Below are 22,607 nucleotides of genomic sequence, written 5' to 3'. Positions count from 1 at the left end.
TTCCATGGAATTACAGTAAAGAACGAATCCCATTAGAAATAATGCTTTGAATACACTACAAAGAAATTATACTCCAAGGTACTAAGCACAGCTGGTGAAGTTTTATAAGTAGCAATTTTTAATTGCACAGATGGTTGCCTACCTGCTGGTTTGCTGGTCTGAGGCCGTGGACCCTGAGCTGCCACAGCTCGTAACTGGGTTACACTAGCTGGCCTAGAGAGGTGGTGCCTGCAGGGTGGAGCAGCGCTGCCTGGGGCTGCAGCTGAGGGCACAGTGTGTGGCGTCTGGCCCCTGGTGTGGATGGCCCACTGCCCGGCTCAGCCCCAGCATGCTGCCCTCATTTTAGGACAAGCCAAGCAGGGTGGCTGCAGTGGGCCAACAGTGGAGGAGCGGTTGCTGGCACCAACAGTGCAAGAAGCAGCAGCTACAGATTTGGGCCTTAGCTCCCAAGCTGTTGTGTCTTACTCCCTTGTGCCTCGCTGCTGTTGCACTCTTAGCTCCTCAGCTGTTCTTGTGCCTTACTCCCTTGTGCCTCGCTGCTGTTGCACTCTTAGCTCCTCAGCTGTTCTTGTGCCTTACTCCCTTGTGCCTCGCTGCTGTTGCACTCTTAGCTCCTCAGCTGTTCTTGTGCCTTACTCCCTTGTGCCTCGCTGCTGTTGCACTCTTAGCTCCTCAGCTGTTCTTGTGCCTTACTCCCTTGTGCCTCACTGCTGTCAAGCTCTTAGCTCCTCAGCTATTTTTGTGCCTTACTCCCTTGTGCCTAGCTTGCTGTCGAGCTCTACATCCTGGTTTCATGGTGGGGCTTCTGACCATGACTGTCCACTGTTGGGGAAGGGTGGGATGCTTGGCCCCTGTTTCTACATCTCCCAGATTCTGGTCCATAGTGTCTGACTTCATGCCTGAAAAAGCCTCCCTCCTTCCCAACAGTCCTCCTCCTTGTCACTTCCCAACTTCTGCAAAAAGGCTCGCTGTCCTCCCCAGTACCCAGGCTGGAAGCCTCCAAGCCAATGCTGACTTCATCCTTTCCTCTCATGCCCAGAGGTGCTCAGTTCTGCTTCTCTATCTCTGCCCTCCCTGTCCTGCTGCTGCATTTGAAACGCCCGTGGCCTCTCACCTATATTTTTGCAGTAGCCTCCTCCTGGGCCTCTCTGGCTTTACCCTGCTCCTCCTCCAGCTCTGCAGCTGGGCATATCTTAAAACAAGGCTTTGATGAGCTCCCTCCCTCTGTTAGCTTCAGAAATTTTCCACTTTCTACTAAATCAAGATCATACTTCCCCACCTAGCATTTAAGGGCCTCCGTAATTTGAAATTCATTTAGACCTCAAATATTCATTGAGCATGTACTATGTGCTGAGCACTGGTCTAGGAGCTGGGGATAGAGCAAAAGGAACAGTGAGAAGGCAGACAAACTGTAGTGCTAAATAAAGACATATCGCTATGCTAATCTATATATGATATGGATATACACATGCACATACACAGTAATTGCAGGGATGAAAGTGCAATGAAGAAAAATAAATCATGGTAAGGGTAGTAAGGGACCTGAGAATAACATGGGTGGGGTGCTGATTTTAAGAATAATCAGGAAAGACTGCCAATGTGGAACATTCTGGCAGAAACCTGGATGGCCAGTCCCTGGGATCCAATCCTTTAGAGTGTGAGTGAGCAAACTTCTCCTGAAAAGGCCATGATAGTAAATATTTTCAGCTTTGTGGGCCATACAGTCTCCGACTCTATCACAACTACTCGGTTCTGCCATTCTAGCGCAAAAGCAGCCGTAGACGATATATAAATAAATGAGCGTGGCTGGATTCCAATAAAGTTTTATTTAGGGACACCGAAATTTGAATTTCATATGGCTCTCAATGTGTCACGAAATAGTATTCTTCTTTTGATTTTTATTCAGCAATTTAAAAATGTAAAAGCCATTCTTAGCTCACGGGCTGTACAAAAATGGGCAGTGGGCCCACTTCGGCCCATGGGCCATAGCTGCCAACCCCTGCTTTCAGAACAAGCAGTTATAAGATGCTCCTCCCAGTTGTGGGATGACGGTGGAGACTCTCTAACTTGCTCACCACTGTATCCCTGATGCCAAGAGCACAAGTCCCTGGCACATAGTAGGTACTCAATATATGATGGCGGAAAGACAGAGAGGGAGGGAGGAACCGCAGGCTCGGGGATGCACAGAGCGGTGCTCTTACCTCCGCCGGGGCTGCCATCACGCTGTCCTTCTGGACCTGAGCAGCAAGACCGTTTCCTTCCCCTTGCTTGGGACCCCGGCAGCCTCCCTAAGCCAGGGGGTGTTCACAAAGCCTGGGAAACGCCCGCAAGCTCCGCGCCTCCTCGTCGACTTCAGGAGCAGGTGTCCAGGCAGCCCTCCCACCAACCCACCGAGAGCCAGCCCATGGCTTCCGCCCCCTGAAAAGCTCCCGTGGGTCCAACTCAGACCCAGACCCAGAAGAGCACAGGTGCCGCCCGAGCCCAGAGCCCACCCGTGCCCTGGCCCCACATCCTCACCTCCCCAGCGGCGCTGATCTGCGTCTTCCAGGCAGGCCCTGCAGCCCCCACTCAGAAGAGTCACTTGCATCCTGCCTACGGGGCCCCTGGCTGCTGTGTTAATCTCCGTGTTTGTCCCCTCCTGAGTCATCCAGGACGCCGCTGCCTAATTAAAACATCAGAGCCCCGAGGACCACAGCCCTGCCAGGGCCTTCAAATGTCTGGTTCCGAGGGTGCAGGCCAGTGAAGCCGAGGGGAGAGGGTGGCAGTGCTGGCTGTCGGGCAGCCAATTACTTGGCTCTTAAACACCACCCCACACGAATCTGGACCCTCAGCCGATGGCCTCTTCTATGAGGCTTCTTCTCTCACTCCCTCCCGGGCAGCACAGGCTGCCCGCTGCACCCCACGCCCCTCCCCGAGCCGCGCCACCCTCCCCCACCCCTCTGCCCTCCCACCCTCTCCATGAGTGCTGGGCCCAGCCCCAACGCCAACACCGCGTCTGCCAGCCTCAGCCTCCCAGGTGCGAGCGTGGGTGGCTGTGGCTGAGCGGAGCCCGGCATTTAAGGAGGAAGGCTGCGCGCCTTCCACGTCGGCGAGGTCGGGGCCCTTTCCTCCAGGATGCAGGTTGTCCGCTGCGCAGAGGAACCCGTCTCTACCGAGGCAGGTCCAGACGTGGCTTCCGTCACCGCGTGCCTGCTGGAGGTGTCGGTATAGTGAAGACAACGCAAACGATGCGTGTAGGATATCTGGCCAGGCTTTCGGAGGAAGTAGGGTTGTTTGTACTTGGCTTGTCTTGGTCTGCCAGGGCTTCACTGACAATGACCCTGTAGTGACAGGCTCGTGGTTTCAGAGGCCTGAGTTCCAAATCAGGGCATGAGAGGGGCGGCGCGTTCTCCCAGAAGTCTTAGCATTCTGGTGCCAGCTTGCGGCCGTCCTCGGGGTTCCTTGGCTCGCGGCTCTACCTCCCGTGGTACCTCGAGTTCCCTACGCTGTGTCTCCCTTCCGGTTTCTGCTGACTTCTGGCCTCTTCCCACATGGCCTTCCCTGACTGTGTCGTAATTTCCTCTTTCTAAGGTCTGCAGTCATACGGAATTAGATGCACCCTCATTAGATTTGGCATCCCCTAAAAATCCTATCATTTATACCTTAACTGCTAATAATACATCATCAAAGGGTTCATTTGCCAATGAGTTCATAGCCACAAAAATGCAGAGTATGTGCAGTCCTTGTGGGGGTGGGTATGTAATTCAGTCTACCGCACGGCTCATAGGGAGGAATAAGGAAATAGCTTGGAAGTGAGCAGGATAGAAAGCATGCTTGGGAAACAAAGGGAAGCACTCATCCAGACCCTCCTGGTGCTGCGCAGTAAGGGTGTAGTACAGTAGCCGTAACAATTGTAGCAGTAACGCGCTCAGGCCAGAAGTTGCACTGGTAGTAGCAGTGGTGGTAATACTAATAGTTATAAGTGATAGCTGACATGACGGAGGCGATGGCAATCATCCACGTGAGAAGTGACGGTGGCTTGGACTGCAGTGGTGGCCAGTGGAGAGGGAGTGGAAGGACTCTAGAGCTATGTAGGAGGGTGCGATGACGGGGAGTTGGTGATGATTGGATGTGCAAGGTCAAGGAAAGGGTGGTGTCCACAGCAGCAAGACGGCGGCTTGCACAGGGGATGGACGGCTACGTCCAGCACTGAGGTGGGAGTCGCGGGGGATGGGGGGGGGTGGCACAGATCATGAGTCCTAACTCCTTCCGTTTGTTTCCTCCTGTCACCCCCTGCACTGCTCTGGAGCTGACTTTAACAGTGGTGTACCTTTGTCAAATCCCACTCTCCAGGCTCCGCCATGGCAGCATGGATGCTTGAGCAGAGAGCTCCTGTACACTGGTGGCCAAAAGGGGCTTTGCCTGAGCAGTTCCCTCTGCCTGCAAGAGACTTTCTTTGCCTGGTTATCACCTACTCACCCTTTAGGTCTTGACTTGGGAGTCTGGGTTGGGTGCCTCTTCTGTGTGCCCCACAGTCCCCTAGACAACACAAGGGTCCCATAAGACATCTGTCACCCTCAATCGCAGTAGCTCCTTCATCAGCCTACCCCGCTGGACTGTGAAATCCATCTAGTTCACCCTGTAGCCCTGTCCCTCACTGCCTTGCCAGGCACAGAGCCATGCTCAATAAGCCCAAGTTGCATGTATTAACGAATGACTGAATGAATGATTCATAATGGCCCAGAGGCAGGCTAGCCATGTAGTTAAGGGCATGGTTCAGGAGCCACACTGCCTCGATTTGACTCCCAGCTCCAGCCTACTAGCTCTGTGATCTTGGACAGCTTCCTTCGCCTCTCTGTGCCTCAATTTCCTCATCTGTAAAATGGTTGATGCTTGGCATGTAGTAAGTACTCACTGAGTGTTAGTTTTTAGTAGCCCTTTAGGATTCTCTGTGACGTCTATCCTGGACTTGGCTTGTTTAATCATAGTTCATGGCTGCCTCCCCAGCCTGAGCTCTTCCAAGCTGACGCAATACTCCTTGGCAAGAGCACACTCCACATCGGGTCATCTCCACTCCCTTGCTTGACTTTTAAGTTGGGGTGTGTCTACTGCCCCTCCCTTATGGGTGCTGAAGGGCAGACGCTGGGCGGATGTAGGGGCACACCTCTGCCCAGGCAAGAAGACGACTACTCAGAAACGTGCCAGGCAGAATGTAATCGCTATCAATGACGTCTAACCCCCTCACGGATGACGGAGCGGCCAGCGGCGGTCAGCCCGGGACCGTGGTCGTAGCTGACTCCTGGGCACTTTGTCTACAGAGCCAAAGACAAATGAGGACTAAAGGTGCTTAAGCCAGGAAAGAGCAGGTGTAAAGGGCCTGAGGCAGGAGCAAGCCTGGCATTTTTGAGAGGTGGGAAACTGAAATTGGGGGAAAACCTTCTGTGCTTCAGAACTTCCCAGTTTAACGGTTTTCTGAGTATTTGCCAGAAATGGTGAGTTTGGGCTGTAGAGGGAAGGCCCAGAAATCAGAGTCACTTGACCTAGCCACGGGCTTGAGTCATCAGACCCGAGGGCTGTTGTCCTGTGCTAGAACCAGGGGTACCGCCTTCCATTTCCTGACCCTTCTCCCTGCCACGGAACCCAAAAGGCCCTCCCACCGTGGCCCCTTCTGCAGGGGCGGGGGGCCCGGGTTCCCAGCCACCTGCAGGTGCGCGTGCAGCCAGCCAGGGTTCTCTGGGAAGAGCCTCAACCCTCCCAGGCCCCGCCGAGACCGATCCGCAGACCCCTCGAGATCCTGCCTAATGGGCCGTCTTCGTTCTCTCCTCCAGCCCCCAGCCTCGGGAAAACAGTCGCCCTCAAAGAATGGCAGCCCCTCCAAGTGCCCCCGTTTTCTCAAGGTCAAGAACTGGGAGACTGATGTGGTTCTCACGGACACTCTCCACCTCAAGAGCACGTTGGTGAGTCGCCCAGGCAATCGCACGCTCGGCGCCAGCACGTCTGAGGCTGGGTGATCCCTAGTCGTGGGGGACTGTCCTGTGCACTAGCCCACCAAGCGGTGACGACAACAAATGTCTTCAGATGTCGCTAAAGGCACCCTGAAAGAAATTCACCCCCAGTTCAGAAATACTGGTGGAAACTCCCTCACCCCTGTAAGTGCTCTTTATCTGCATACCTTATGCCTGACAGAGCCTCGGTGTTGCTGACTCTGAACATGTACGTACTCTTTGTCCCCACAGTGACCGCTGACCACAGTCAGACCCTTCTGTGCTTTTGCACTGTGTCCTCTAAATTTTTATACCATATTTTTATAACAGTCAACCAAGTCAAAATTTTTGTTGAAAATGGGTCTCTTGAGAAATGTTGTATCCGTTAGCTATGTCAGAGTAACAAACTGCCCCCAAACCTTAGTGACTGAAAATGGCAATGTCTATGATTTGTCAAAAGTCTCCAGGTTGGCTGGTCTGATCCGGACCAGACTCAGTTGACCTCAGAGGGGCTTGCTCATGCTTCCGCGGTCATCTGAGGGGTCAGGTAATGCTGGCGGACCAAAATGGCCCTGGCGGTGGTGGTTCCATCCCGTGTGGTCTTTCATCTTCCACAAGCTGCCTCGGGCTGGTTCACATGGCAACTCAGGGTTCTGCGATAAGGACCAGAAACGTAGCTGTTTCTCAAGGCCTAGGCTCACAACTGGCACAGCATTGCTTCTGCCACCTTCTGTTGGCCAAAGGCAGCCCAGATTCTAGAGGTGGGTGGGTGAAGAGGCCCCACCTCCTCATAGGAAGAGCTGTAAAGTTACATTACAAAGGGTGTGAGTATAGAGAGGGGAAGCACTGGAGTACTTTTTTTTTTAATTCATTTTTTTTAAATATTACATTAAAAAAATATGAGGTCCCCATTCACCCCCACCGCCCCCACCCCACCACTCCCCCCACAGCAACACTCTCCCCCATCGTCATGACACATCCATTGCATTTGGTGAGTACATCTCTGGGCATCGCTGCACCTCATGGTCAATGGTCCACATCATAGCCCACACTCTCCCACGTTCCATCCAGTGGGCCCTGGGAGGACATACAATGTCTGGTAACTGTTCCTGCAGCACCACCCAGGACAACTCCAAGTCCTGAAAATGCCTCCACATCTCATCTCTTCCTCCCATTCCCCGCACCCAGCAGCCACCATGGCCATTTTCCCACACCAATGCCACATCTTCTCTGTGGACCTTGGCTTAGTCGTGTCCATTCCACATCTATGTCAAGAGGGGGCTTAGATTCCACATGGATACTGGATGCAATCCTCCTGCTTTCAGTTGTAGGCACTCTTGGCTCCATGGTGTGGTGGTTGACCTTCTTCAACTCCATGTTAGCTGAGTGGGGTAAGTCCAATAAACCAGAGTGTAGGAGTTGAGGAGTACTTTTTTTTTGGTAATCTACCTTAGGTGTGTTCAAAGAAGCTGCTGTAGACACTGCACTAGCTCCTTCTTGCTCCCCTTAGGATCAAAACATACTTTGAAATTCAGTACTAATGATTCTAATTCCCAGGGAATGCCAGCTGGAAATTCGCAAGTCTCCCAAAGTGAACAGAGAAAACGCTTTCAGAACCTCAGAACCGCTGCTTGTCTCTTACCTTGCTTGACCGATGACCGTGCCAAGCAATGATTGGACTTGGTACTTGAGAAGTCCCGTTGGGGAACGAAGGGCCGGGCAAACTCTGCCCCCGGGGGCAGGAGCTGGGTCTGCAGCCCGGCACGGGTCTCCCAGCTTGGATAAAGCCAAGCGGCAGCCCCAATCCCTCTCCCCCCACCCCCCCGCAGGAAACCGGCTGCACCGACCACATCTGCATGGGCTCCATCATGCTCCCTCCTCATCAGATACGAAGGCCCGAAGACGTCCGCGTGAAAGAACAGCTCTTCCCCCTCGCCAAAGAGTTTATCGATCAGTACTACTCATCCATTAAAAGGCAAGTTTCTCCCATCTCTGGGGAGACCAGGGTCAGGTGTCGAGGGCTGGGGCCAAGGCTCCAGCTCCAGCTGTGTAGACCGCTGAGCGGAAGCCTGAACCCGGGGCCTCTGGCCGCTGAGCCCAGCGAGTGACACTGACGGCCCCTCGGCCAAATCCAGGCCCCAGCTGTGCTTCGCGGGGCCTGCAAATCGCTGTCTCTGGGTTGAACTATTCCAAGCAATTCCATGTGCAGGTATATACGCTGGAGAAACTCACCCGTGTTCACCAGGAGGTATGTGTAAGAATGTTCACGGAAACATTGTTCATAATGAGAAAACACTAAGATTAACCTACCGGAAACTACCTCTACTCCATCAACAGGACAGTGTATAAATAAATTGTGGTAAAAAAATCCAAATGATAAGGCACTACCCAACGGTAAAAAGAAATGGGTTTGACCAGCCGTAAAAAGAAAGGAAGGTCTGGTACAGGCTCTTGGACATGGATCATATCATGCTGAGTGAACAAAGCCAGGCCCAAAAGGACAAGTCTATAATTTCACTTACATGAAATATCTAGATTAAGCAAATTCATGGAAACCAAAAGCAGGGGAGTAGCTGCCAGGGGCAGGAAGAACCCAGAGTTAGTGCTTCACGGGTACGGGGTCTCTAGGGTGGTGAAAAGTTTTGGAAATAGATGGTGGTGTGGTAACATAACATTGTACGTGTAATCGATCCCCTGGGTTGTACACTTAAAATGGTTAAAATGGCAAGATTTTTGTTACATATATACTACCAATAAAAAATAAATTAAGGTGTGCCGATGTAGCTCAAGTGGCTGAGCTCCTGCTTCCCACATGCAAGGTCCGGGTTTCGATCCCAAGTACCTCCTAAAAATAGAATGAACAAACAAACAAAAAAAACCAACTCGGGGGAGCCAGTGTGGCTCCGTAGTTGAGTGCCGGCTTCCCACATATGAGGTCCCGGGTTCAATCACCGGTCCCCGGACCTCAAAAAAATAAAAAATTTAATTTAATTAGATTAATTAAAAAGCAAATGAATTACTTAAAGCTCTGCACATTCATAGGGAAGCACAAATCCCCTGAGCAAAAGAAAGGATGAGCAAGTTATAGAAGGACACATTCCATTCCACACTGTTTATATAAACCTTTAAAACACGCGGCCCACTGCTTAAACATTTAGGTCTACACAGACGTGTGGGGGAAGCACAAGCAAGCAGGCAAGCTCGGTAAACCTCTGGGGAGGACGTGGGCTCTGACGGGGGAGGGGTCCCCATGGAACTGTAATATTGTTTCTTTCTCAGGCCTGGGAAATGGGTGGATATCATAGTATTCTGTCTACTTTTTGGTAAGCCTGGCATTTTTCATAGTCCTTTTTTTCAACTTTCTAAAGTTGAGTTCATTGCCACATTTACAAATTAGAAGAGTTCCCTTTAAAAGTCAGATTTCCATTTCCCTGGAAGTATCTGACAATAGTGGGTTCCAATCCCGACACTACAGCAACTGGCAGGAACGGGGTGGTGGCTGCCCCCTTGGAACGGCCAGTGCAGTCGCACACATGCTGCCAGGCCCTTGTGGGCATTTGAGTTTGCAGTGTCTGCTTGGTGCTCAAGCGATTCTGTCCAGAGTTCAGCTTGGGCCTTTCTGTGGCTTCGAGCCTCCTATAATGAGCTCCTTGCACTAACCTCTGATTCAGGCGAGGGTGTGATGTGCCTGTATCCCTTCCCTCTTCGCAGATTTGGCTCCAAAGCCCACATGGACAGGCTGGAAGAGGTGAACAGAGAGATTGACAGCACCAGCACCTACCAGCTGAAGGACACAGAGCTCATCTACGGGGCCAAGCACGCCTGGAGGAATGCTGCCCGCTGTGTTGGCAGGATCCAGTGGTCCAAACTGCAGGTAGGCACTGAGGCCCAGACACCTGAAGATGCCCCTGGGAGGCAAGGGGCCGTGGGCATCCATGGTGACCTCTCAGATGGTCCAGAGGTCCCAGAATCTCAGACCATGGTCAGATCTGGCCTATAACCATGCCTTATTTAAATGGCACTGTGTTTCTTCAAAACATGAATTTGAATATCTCTTGGGAGGGCTCATACTCTCCAGTTTACCGCAGTCTCCACCGTTCCCTTTTGTCCTGTTCGTGCCTTCTCTTTTTCTTATTTATACAATCAGCTTAGTCCCTGAAGGCCTGTGATTTTGTGTCCTCTGGTGTGATTTTTTTCTGGAGCACAGTTGAAAGTTGGGAGTAGAATAGCCATCAAGGTCAGGGCTTTTGGGTTTGGATTTTCCGTTTGCTTATTTTGAGTCTTGATCCCTAATCTCTGGTAACCTAACAGAGGATGTAACCAGCACCTTCAAACACCCACCTTTACTCACACCCCTTTCCTACGTACACTTGCCCTCAATGCCTACTAATTAGGGACGTTTCCTGGGGTGACAGACCGAGGTTATTAGGATAAAGGGAAGAAATTATAAAAGCCCAGCCCAGGACTCAGTGAAGAGGGGTCCACTCTTTCCAGTGGGGCAGCAGCTGAAACGGGCTCCTGAGGTGGCGGCTGCGCCAGGGGAGCCGAGGAGGGGGCGGGGAGGCCCTCGATCACGTGACATGCCTCTTCCAGGTGTTTGATGCCCGAGACTGCACCACGGCCCATGGGATGTTCAATTACATCTGCAACCACATCAAGTACGCCACCAACAAGGGGAACCTCAGGTGAGCTGGCCAGCCGCTGGGGGTGGGGCTCGGGGTCCCATGACCCCCAGAGCACGGAGCTTTGGGTCTGGAGTGGGCTCACTGAGGGAGTCTAGGTGGCCAGGGAAACGTTCCTGCTCCCGGGGAGACGGGACAAGCTGGGAGAGGGCTCCTGGCATCCCACTGCCCTGAGAGAACCACGTGGTTTGCAAAATGATAGAAACCCACACCACGCTCCCTTCACGCATTGATATCACCCGCCCAGAAGGCAGGAAAGGATGCTCCAGATTTCTGGGAATAGGAAAGTCCCGTTGCCAGGGGTGATGTGTTCTTGTCACCTCCTGCTCTGTTGCCTGGAGCCACCTCAGAATCTTCTAGGTTTAAAAGGCAGTTTCCCTTCCCGCTGCTGTGGGGCCTGCTCCTTCAGGTTCCACCAAGTTGACCCACATCGCAGACCGCGCTCGCCTCGATGCAGAGACAAAGCCACGGGCAGCCTGCCGAGGCCGGGGACGGGAGCTGGGAGCCCCCCGCGCGGGAGAGGAGCTGCTGCAGAGGAGCAGCCGGGGCCCCACAGACGGCGGCTTCCCTTCTTCCTGCTCACCCGTTGCTGCCCCATATCCACCCCCAGCTGCCGAGGGCCAGCCCCGCCCGGGGGCCGCGCAGGGACACTGCAGGGACATTCCCACCAGCCCCCGGGCAACACTTAGCTCCAGAAGTGGTTTATTTGCAGGAAGCAGGGGAGGGCTGAGTCCACCAGCAGAAGGGCCTGTGACCCAAGCCCACGGGCAGCGCGGGGAGTTGGTCTTTAGGCCTCTGTCCTCCCAGACCTCACCCCTCGCCCAGGCCGGGACTCAGCCCCCAGGCGCAGGTGGGCTCTTCCGGCCATGCTCAGCTGGTGCTGCGAGGAGGCGATGTGGCAGCTCTCCACGGGCAGACGGCGCCGGGAGCCTCAGCTCCCCACAGTCAGCCGGGCGCCCTCCGCTTTTCTCAGTTACCTATGAGAGGGCTTCGTGGGGTCTTTAATTTTAAAAAGCATTCGGCTCATTTTTAAAAATGTTTTAAACTACACGTCTGGAATTTTCAAGATGACAATAAGAGAATGCATAGCGTGTGTAGAAACAATCACCGATGGAGTCGAGGTGGCCTAAAAGAAGGAGGAAGGCCAGGAAGAAAAGGAGGAGGAGAAGAGGGGGAGAGAGAGCCGTCATTTATCATTTACACGGTGCAGGATGTTGGACATGCCATTAAGGGAGGTTCTGCCCCCGAGGCCTGGGGGTGGGAGGTGTCAACGAAGCCCCGTCTGCGGTTGGTCTCAGGTCCCGCACACAGAGCCTGCAGCACGGCCCGCTGTGCGTGTTTCTTGTGTTTCTAAGCGAGCTCTTGTGTGTATACTACACATAAACCCTTTATCTGGTGCTCAACCCAAGAAACAGTGCTGTGTTTGTGATGCTGGAAGGAAAACTGGTTATTTGACTCGCTCTGTGTTCATCTCCAACATGCTGCCTGTGCTAAGAGGTTTTCAAAAGTACTTTGGCTCTCTGTGATTATCGCCTTACGCCTGACTCTACACTAACCCCTGCAGTATTTAATGCTACATCGTATTATATAGACAGGAAAGCCTAAAAAACTGTGCTCAGAAGAAAGAAGTCTTTGTGAGCTGCATGAAATGCAGGGTGCTGTTTGGAGACAGTGAACTTGAGTTGAACCTTGAACTTGGGTGTATGATGGCAGAGGAGGCATTCCAGGCAAAGGGACCAGCAGGTGCAAAGGTCCTGGGTCAGTAGTACGTATGGGAGAAGGTCCATGACCCATGGTTGGACCTGGAATGCAACAGCATACTTCATGTTGGCACAAGCCAGGACAGTGTTTCTCATAGCCCAGGATGCAGTCCACTGATGGGACAGAGGAGTCTAAGTGGTAAGAGTCCTGGCATGAGGTCAAACTGAACTGTGGGAAACGGACTTTGGCCCAGTGGTTAGGGCGTCCGTCTACCATATGGGAGGTCCGCAGTTCAAACCCCGGGCCTCCTTGACCCGTGTGGAGCTGGCCATGCGCAGTGCTGATGCACGCAAGGAGTGCCCTGCCATGCAAGGGTGTCCCCCGCGTGGGGGAGCCCCACGCGCAAGGAGTGCGCCCGTGAGGAAAGCCGCCCAGCGTGAAAAGAAAGAGCAGCCTGCCCAGGAATGGCGCCGCCCACACTTCCCATGCCGCTGACGACAACAGAAGCGGACAAAGAAACAAGTCGCAGCAAATAGACACCAAGAACAGACAACCAGAGGAGGGGGGGAAATTAAATAAATAAATAAATCTTTAAAAAAAAAAAACTGAACTGTATCATGAGAAAGTTTTCCCTTTTCAGTTTTTTTCCATCCTTCTGATGATGCCAGGAGAAAGGTTCAGTTTGATGTTAAGATACCATAAACACCTGTCTGTTGTCCCTCTGCTGATCTCCCATTTAACAGAGAGAGGGCTGGGCTCCAGCTCAGAGCCTCCAGCAGAGAGGTAATGGCTCCTTTCTACAATTTAATAACAATGTTCAGTCTTCGTGGTTGCCCACTATTTGGGTAGATGAGACCAGTGGTAGTGTACAGTTTTCTTTTAGAGTAAATAAAGATGGGACGCGGATGTGGCTCAAGTGATTGGGCTTCCACCTACCATATGGGAGGACCCAAGTTCAATCCCTGGGGCCTCCTGGTAGAAAAAGCATGCCCACATGGCAAGCCGAGTGCCCGCGCAGTGAGTCAGTGCCCACACAAGTGAGTCACACAGCAAGATGATGACGCAACAAAAGAGAGAGGAAGGGGAGAGTCAAGGTGAGACACAACAGAAACCAGGAACTGAGGTGGCGCAAGTGACAGGGAATCTCTCTCCACATCAGAGGTCCCCAGGATCAAATCCCAGTGAATCCTAGAGGAGAAAAAACAAGAAGACAAAAAAACTAGATACAGAAGATCACACAGCGAATGGACACAGCAAAAAACAGCAGGGTGGGAGGGAGAAGGGTAGGGGGGAAAATAAAGATGAGTACAAATGCAGGTTGCTTGCTATTCCACTGTCAGTCTCTGAACAGTGGCATTGCACAGGTGGTGTGCAAATCATGCTAGAATTAATGACAGTGGTAGGAAAAAGCCTAGAATTCAGTAGTGCCTTCTTAAAGAGACCCGGGTTCCAGTGGTCTCTCCCTGGAGATTACCAGGTGCAAAGAAACTCCCTGGAAGACTGATGCAAGTCGATGTTGTTTAAAAGCCTCCAGCTGGAGAAGCGCTCTCTTTCCATCAGCGAGCCAGCAGGGGCGCTCGTGCCGCCACTGTTGCCGGCTCCATGGTACTGAGGGAGGAAGGGACAAGGGCACCCCCTTCCCAGGGCCTCGAGCAGCCGTTGGCCTCTGCGTCTGATGCCAGGCATCGCCCTCTCCCTGCCCCAGGTCCGCCATCACCATATTTCCCCAGAGGACGGACGGCAAGCACGACTTCAGGGTCTGGAACGCGCAGCTCATCCGCTACGCCGGCTACAAGCAGCCCGACGGCTCCATCCTCGGGGACCCAGGCAACGTGGAGTTCACAGAGGTGTGTGCCCCCCGCCCCCCACCTGGGATCTCAGCCCCCCAAACGACCTTTATCCATAGCTTTTTCTCCTCTTCATGTTATCAGCAGGGCAGAGGGCTGTAGCCAGGTGGCTGGGGGGGTGCATTAACTCTTCTCCAGACCCCCTGCGCCACTTGGCCGAGCCCCCTCCTCCTGGTTGTTTGACAGCTGGTCACTTGGTGGCTTTCATGTCATTACCTCACCCGACCCTCACGTGGGAACCATTGTTCCATTTTACAGATGGGCCGACTGAGTCTCCTAGAGGCCAAATGAGTTAGTTAGCCAGGGTTTCCAGTAGAGGGAGAGCTAGAACCACATTCCAAATCTGCCCCCAAGCCCAGAGCTCGCTCCTCCCCCCGGAAGAGGAGCTGGAGTGTGGGAGCTGTGTCTGGCATCCTCCTGTTCCACGTTGGGTAACATGACAAAGCCCTATCATTCATTCATTCATTCATTCATTCATTCATTCATATGACAGGCTGTTGACCTTCAATTCTACTGATTCTCCTCACTCAACCCCTCCTTTGCTGTAACCCAAGTCAATTCATAAAAGCCACCGGGTAAACAAACCCCACCATCTCCCCACCCGGGTTCCTCCAAGGGGGAGATACAGACAGGTGAACAAGTGACGCATGGTAGCTTGCGCCGGCTCCGACCACAGGAAACGGCACAGACAGACCCCATGTCCAGGATGATCTCAAGTGCACAGTCTTGGCACCCCCTTGTGTTTACCCCCCAGCCCGTCCCCAGGTGAGCGCCATCTTTGTCCTTTACGCACACTGCCCTCGAACCCCACCCCGCGCCTCCTCCAGGACGAAGCTGGCAAAGCAGGGGCGGCTCCAGTCCCGCCTGGCCTCGGACTGCATTCGCGGGTGGCTTTTTTTTTTAATGATAATGTGATTATCCTGAGGAGGGGGCTGTAACCAGGGCAACCAGGAGTGGCACCTGTGCAGTTTTAATCTCAGCCAGACGCCGTGCTCCACTTGGCTGAGCGCTAACTGTGGACTTGGCTGACCTTGTCTTGCGGTCACCAGAACACAGGCGCCACCCTTCCCCACGTTCTGTCTCCAGAAGCCTCGCTGACCAGGGCAGGTCCTGAGCCCGCGGTTTAGCGCCTCCTCTTTTGCTAACACGGCATAAGGGGTCATTCCAAACAGAACCACATAGTTAAATCTTTTAGAACCCTGTAGCCCTGCCCTGTCCAATACTGTAGCCACCCACCCCATGTCGCTGAGTCCTTGAAATATGATGAGTCCAAACTGAGATGCGCTGCAAGTGTAAAATACATGCCACATCTTATGCCAAAAGGAAGTAAAATGTTGCATTAATCATATTTATATTGATTACATATTGAAATGATGAATTTGTGGATATATTGTTAGTAGTAGCTTTATTAATAAATTATATATTTTTATATTTTCATATACTTTTACATTTTATATGCTATATTTTACATTTTAAATATACTTTTATACACAAATATATTTTATATAGCATCTATTTAATTTTATATATTATCTATTTTTTTATCCTTTTTTTTTTAAAGATTTATTTATTTTATTTCTCTCCCCTTCCCCGCCTCACCCCGGTTGTCTGTTCTCTGTGTCTGTTTGCTGCATCTTCTTTGTCCGTTTCTGTTGTTGTCAGCGGCACGGGAGCCTGTGTTTCTTTTTGTTGTGTCATCTTGTTGTGTCAGCTCTCCGTGTGGGTGGCGCCATTCCTGGGCAAGCTGAACTTTCTTTCGCACTGGGCAGCTCTCCTTACATGGCACACTCCTTGCACGTGGGGCTCCCCTACGCAGGGGACACCCCTGCGTGACACAGCACTCCTTGTGCGCATCAGCACTGCGCATGGGCCAGCTCCACACGGGTCAAGGAGGCCCAGGGTTTGAACCACGGACCTCCCATGTGGTAGACGGACGCCCTAACCACTGGGCCAAGTCCACTGCCCTCTATTTATTTTTAATGTTGAGTATAGTATTAGATGTATTCATATTAATCTATCATTGCTAAAATAACATTATAGTATAGTAATATAATTGGAATTCTATTGTAATATATGTGTCATATGTTACATATATTCAATATATCTATTGGACTAATAAATACATATTTAATTTTAATGTTAAACATATTATTAAAATATATTAATAGTAATACTTTTATAACTTATTATTCATAGATTAATATGAAATATATTGTTAAAGTAAAATACTGTTTAAAAGAATCCATCATTAAAATTATTTCTTCTTTTTTAATGTGACTGCTAGAATATTTTAAATCACATACATGCATGTGTTATCCTTCCCTTGGACTTGGCCGCTCTAAGTGAATGCCTCTAGTCTTCTAATTCTAATGCATTCTACCCCCTGGTCGTGTGGCCTCTGCTGCAGACATTTGCAGAGCGCGCCCACGACGCGCCAGGGGCCACGAGCTCAGCAGATGCAGCAGTCTGGTTTGGCCCCTGCCCTCCAGGGGTTCCCGGCGGGCGAGGAACCCTTAGTAAACCTGGCAGTGTGCAGGCCTGGAGGAGGCCTGTGCCCCATTCCCGGGACCGCGGAGAAGTCACACTCATGACACGGTGACAGGGAGGGCTCGGTAAAGGAGGTGGCATGACCCGAGAGCCTCCAGAGGAAGGGACCACCGACGGGCGGGCATGGGGGTCCCCGAGCCCCTCCCGTGTGGCCGCCCCATTCGGAGGGTCTGGGGCCCAGTGTCGTGACCCCGTGCGTTTGGTTGCAGATCTGCATGCAGCAGGGCTGGAAGCCCCCACGAGGCCGCTTCGACGTCCTGCCCCTGCTGCTCCAGGCCAACGGCAACGACCCTGAGCTCTTCCAGATCCCTCCAGAGCTGGTGTTGGAAGTACCCATCAGGCACCCCACGTAAGAGGGGCCCGGAGGGGCTATGGAGGGTGGGGGACTCGCCCAGGGCCCCTCCGCTCACGCCCTGTGCCCCTTCGTGCTCTCTCCAGGCCAGACAGAAGCTGCAAAGGCCCCTGTCCTGCCCTCAGAGGCGGGGGGTCCCCTGTGGCCAGCCTGGGGCCCGCCATCGTTTCCGCATCGTGAGCTCCCTCCTCACCACTGGGAGTGCTATCCAGCAAAGCGGGCTCTCTGCCTGCTGCACTCCAAGGACCAGTTCCCACGGCACCGGGATTTCAGTGGGAGAACGAATTTAGTGTGAAGTGCAGAGCAGGGGATCAGGGAGCCCCTCGGCCTAAAAGCCTGTCCCTGGGAGTCCAAGGCATTTAGGATTTTTATGGATTCAAACCAGGGGCGGGGGGGTGGATACCACGACAATAGCAGGTATAGCAAGGGTTGGGAATACTCTAGAATAGCCATCACAACAGTAAGGATAAACAAGGGCTGAGACTAGTTCGGGGAGTTTCAGTAATTTCAGGTATTAACTTTTAGCTATTTTATAGCATACTAGAAAGTAAGAAAAAGTATCTATGTAATGACTTGGTAATCATAGGCATTTGCTAATTCTTAATTCTCAGTTATAGAAGCAATCAACAAGTCCCTGCCTGCCCTTTACCCAGTCCTTAGGGTTCAAAGAACAGACTATGCCCTCTGTCTCAATGTGGTACAGACTATAAATTGAGGGATCCTTTTAAAACTATGTGAGGGGAGCTGATGTGGTTGAGTGGTTGAGCTCCTGCCTCCCACATGGGAGGTCCTGGGTTCAGTTCCTGGTGCCTCCTGAAAAAAAACAAAAATAAACAAGAAGCAAAACAAACAACAAAACCGACTCAGAGAAGCCGATGTGGCTCAGTGTCTGAACGCCGACTTCTCACATACGAGGTCCCAGATTAAATCCCCAGCCCCTGGTACCTCCAAAAAAATAAGAAGGTCATGAAACTCTATGGGGCCTGGTGCAGAGCAAGTTCAGAAGGAATCTTGGAGCCGGGAAGGAACTGCTAGGGGTGGGGTCAGAAGCCAGAGCAGGAACGTGCTTCGAGGGTGAAGGCAATCCAAGGCAAGGCGCTAGCCTCAGGAGTAAAGTTTAAAGGGGTGCCCCAAAACTCATTCATCAGGACAAACTATGTGTCTACCCATGCACTATTTTTTTTAATCAAAATTAATTTTAAAAATCTATGGTGAAAAATATCCACAAAAACAACAAAATTTTAAATAAACTCAGCATCGGTCCCAGAGCTGAGATGAGGATGAGACAAGCGAGCGGAGTCGTTACGAATGCAGGGTCGGATCCTGTCTTTGTTTAAAACGTTGATATTTTGGTCCTCGTGGATTTTTGCCTTCACATTAATATACAGTAAATAGAGATACAAATAAAATTCTTCATCTTGATTACTGAGCTTGTTGGCACCTCCCTAAATTTGGCGCCCGTGACAAGTGCCTCACCTGCGTCATCTGGTCCCGGCCTTGGAGGGAGAGGCATCCGTTCCACTCAGTGACGGGAACGGCCGGCGCTTTCAGCTGGTGCTGTGCCATAGGCACTGGTCGGAGCGCTTTGCATGGATTACCTTCCGATTTATTCCTTGTGTCCTGAGGCTCCAGGCACAACGTCCGATATCCGGGAACTCGCCCAGCCTTCTTAGTGAAAAGTGGCCTACGTCCATTCACTTATTCATTCATTCATTCGACACATCTTTGGTTCCCCTCTCTGAGCCAGTCATTGTGCTAGCTTTAGGGCCACTTGGTCCCTGCTTCCGTGGCACCTATGGTCTCAAGGAGGAGATTTGTCTATTTATATTATTAGTCAAATAACTAGTTAATTGTAACGACATGCTGGAAAGGAAAGGCTGTGCCTGGTACCCAGAAGCACGTCATCCCCTGATCCAACCCAGACTGTACATCAGGGAAGGCTTCCCAGAGTAAGTGACGTTTTCGCTGAGACTTAAAATTCAAGTAAGAACTGGATAGGTAAAGAAGAAGGGTAGATCCCAGGAGGCAGGGACTGCCCATGCAAAGGCCCTGAGGTGGAGGGAGAATGAGGTGCCACGCTTCCCCCGGGGCTAACTTTCAGAGTGAATTTGGAAGATCAAGGTGGCAGCGGCCCCCAGACCTGGCTGTCCATCAGAATCACCTGGGACATTTGTTAAACATGCCTGTTCTCTGGCCCCAGCCGTGCACCGTGCAATCACACAGGTCCGAAGTGGAGCCCGGAATCGGGTTCCGCCGCAGGCCGGATCAGCCCCCTGCATCCCAGCCTCGCCGCCCGGCCCGCAGTGAGCCCGGCTGGGTCCGCTCTCCGCAGGTTCGAGTGGTTCGAGACCCTGGGCCTGAAGTGGTACGGCCTCCCCGCCGTGTCTAACATGCTCCTGGAGATCGGCGGCCTGGAGTTCAGCGCCTGCCCCTTCAGCGGCTGGTACATGGGCACGGAGATCGGCGTCCGCGACTACTGTGACAATTCCCGCTACAACATCCTGGAGGTGCGGGCTCGGGGCCCCAGGAGGGGAAAGCACGCGGCCAAAGGGTGGGCCCGGCGGTCCTTCCCCGGCAGGGCTAGAACCTGGAATCCTGGCAATTCCAGAGACATCGGTTCCACTCACAGTGCGAGGCATGGGCGACACTTTCAGCTGGTGCTGTGCCATAGGCACGAGCCAGAGCCCCTTGCATGGATTACCTTCCGATTTATTCCTCAGCGCACCCTCGAGGTGGGTGCTGTGTAAGATGCCCCTTTTACAGACGAGGGAACTGGGGCTTTTCATGGGAGTGGGGGTAGTGAAGGGATGAGCTCAGGGTCCCAGCCAGTGAGTAGCAGAGCTGGGAGGCACACCCAGCCCTGGCTTTGTAGTCCAAGCTCACAACTGCTCTGCTACGCTGCCTCTTAGTATTTAACCTTGCCACGAGGGTTTGGAATGACCCACGAACAAAGGCGTTTTTTTTCTGAAAAACAAGAGAGGGGGTTGGCAGTGGTTTCCCACCATAAGCATTTCTCGGTGGAGAGTCTGAGTCCCTCCCCAGATGAGTCATCTTCATCTGCTGAAGGGTGCTGGGCACAGTGCTTCCCGAAGCTCAACTTCGGTGAAAGCATCAGGATTGCTGTGTTTTTGTCAGCAAATGTTGTTCCTAACAGCAGCCTGCTGCCGTTGGCCTTGTTTCAAAAGAGAACACACACACACACACACACACAAAAACAGAAGAGGGAGCAGATGAGCCGAAGTCACCGGGTAAATTTAAGATGCAGAGCCTAGATTAGAACTCAGAACCAGGCACTAGGTTTATGTTGTCACGATCCACTGGTGTCATCCTAGAAAAACAGATGTCAGTGGTACTTGGCCTCACTGCACATCGGGATTACCGGGGGAGCTTCATGATGCCTGCACCCTGTGATACCAGTTTAACCGGTCTGGGGTGTGCCCTGGGTGGCAGCAGTTTTCAAAACACCCCATGGCGTTCTAGCGGGCAGCACTGAGTTGCACACACCTATGGCAGGAAAGGAAAAGGCATTTCAAGCAACAGCCACAGATGCAGCTCAGGTCGCATTTGGGAACTCTGTACGTCACGTAGGGTTTTTTTTCTCTGCAACTAATTTCTATTTTTTGTTTAACCAAAATTATGCTGGAGAAGTAACAACAGCAGCATGACTGGCTGTACAGTTTCTTCTTTCGAAAAATAACTCAAGTCTTGTATATACGCATAGAAAGTAGCAAATTCTTACTTTCCGCATCTGCAAATGTCCTCAAACAGAACCTCACATCCTAGCCTCAGAGACGGAATTAATAAGTCCATGTTTATGATCCCTGCTTACATTTGACTTGTGAAGAGTAGTCACCGGGTGGCTTAAATGAGCCTCTCCCACCCCAGCCGCTCAGTTCCAATTGTCATTATGTACAAGTGTTGACAGGAGGGAAGCAATTTACCCAAACCTGACAAACGGTGGCATCCTAGCCCTGTAATGAGACCCGGGTCCCCACAAGTGACTAGAATTGGCAGAGGAAGTAAAAAGCAGGGCTTTAATTAATGAATTTGCTGTTGGGTCTTCTCTTTTCCTGACATCGGATCCTGCTTTAACTGTAACATAAATGTCATGGTTTGCTTGGTTTGTTTTTAAAGTAGTTTTACTAAAGGAGTCAGCTAGTCGGGTAGCAGCTCTCCAGGTTTTGGACATTAGGCATCTCCCTGGATTCCAGCTCTGACAACCCACTGTGTGGATGTTAGGTAAATCCATGTACCTCTCTGAGCCTCAGTTTCCTCACCTGTCAGGTGGAATTGGACAGGTGTCCCCATGAGCTCCAAGCATACTTGATCTCAATTCTAAGTTGTGGCCATTCCAGGGATGGAACAAGATGCCGGGGAGCCTTTCCCAGTAGAAATCAGAGTCCACCACCCCCAGACCCACACCTCTGCCGAAAGCCCCCCAAAGACTCCTTATCACATTTGGTGCAAAATCCAGCCTTCCAGGTTCTGCACCTTCTGGCCCTGCCTCCCTGTCCCATCTGTCTCCCCTGGGCCCCACACCCTGCAGGTATGCTGGCCCTTTCTGCATCTCAGATGGCCAAGCTTGGTCTCTGCACCTGCTATTCTATCTCCGTAAAACATTCCCTCCCCAGATCTGTGAACACCTTGTTCTTCTCATCATTTAAGGCTCAGTTTACACTCCAGCCCCTCAGTGGGACTTTGCTCCCATATCCCTCTTCATCACGTTTCCCCCTTTTATTTTCTTCAGAGGAACGAACGCTTATCACAATATGAACTGAAACGTAGGCTCAATACTCAATACTCAAAGGGACCAGCCAGGTCTTAGTTTCCTGCTGCCAGTAAGTTCTCCATAAAAAGCCTTCAGAGAGAGTGAGGGAATCAGTCAATCTGTGAATGAGTTGACTGATTCCCAAGAAGTAAATGAACGACCCCCTTTAGCCTGGAGAGCAGAGGTGCCCCAGCCTCTGAGTCTGTGTTTCCGTCCCCTTTCAGGAAGTGGCCAAGAAGATGAACTTGGACATGAGGAAGACGTCCTCGCTGTGGAAGGACCAGGCGCTGGTGGAGATCAACATTGCAGTGCTCTACAGCTTCCAGGTAGCCCCAGGCACACGTCTTGGCACTCCGGTTCTAATGGGCACTAAGACCTTTGGGGACCTTGGCTGCAGAGCATCAAGGACCTGCCTTCTGGGGTGTCCTCTCCATTGGCGTGGTCTACGTCCACAAGTGCTACCTTCCTCTCCAAGGAGGATCTTGGGTAGGGTCATTGGACGAGGGGATGAAAATATGGGAGCAGGAGAGGACGCCCAGGCTTTGTTGCTTACAACCTCCCCTCTTTCTTGCCACCTCTTAGGGACCCAGCCAATCAATAACAGTGACAAATAACCATCATAATGATCAGAAACATATCAGCCCCTCAATGCCTGTGGCTCCATGCTATATGAGATGATAATAGGGTGGCTTGAAAATGTATCATCCCAGCCAGGACAACTTGCACAGCAAAAGGGGGGCACTCTAA

General features: G+C 51.9%; 1 protein-coding gene across 1 annotated transcript in view; it reads left to right on the top strand.

Annotated features, from left to right (window-relative positions):
* NOS1 (nitric oxide synthase 1) overlaps positions 1 to 22,607 on the top strand; it is a 112,217-nt gene that overhangs the window by 46,968 nt on the left and 42,642 nt on the right. Inside the window, 8 exon segments of the mRNA XM_071209808.1 lie at positions 5,808 to 5,936; positions 7,793 to 7,938; positions 9,675 to 9,837; positions 10,557 to 10,648; positions 14,052 to 14,193; positions 16,950 to 17,089; positions 19,425 to 19,599; positions 22,085 to 22,186. Coding sequence (XP_071065909.1) covers positions 5,808 to 5,936; positions 7,793 to 7,938; positions 9,675 to 9,837; positions 10,557 to 10,648; positions 14,052 to 14,193; positions 16,950 to 17,089; positions 19,425 to 19,599; positions 22,085 to 22,186 — 1,089 coding nt within the window.

The sequence above is a fragment of the Dasypus novemcinctus genome, chromosome 19, assembly GCF_030445035.2.
Source record: "Dasypus novemcinctus isolate mDasNov1 chromosome 19, mDasNov1.1.hap2, whole genome shotgun sequence".
NCBI lineage: Eukaryota > Metazoa > Chordata > Mammalia > Cingulata > Dasypodidae > Dasypus > Dasypus novemcinctus.
The sequence above is the reverse complement of the archived record's forward strand: the minus strand, read 5'-3'. Positions and strand labels throughout refer to the sequence as shown.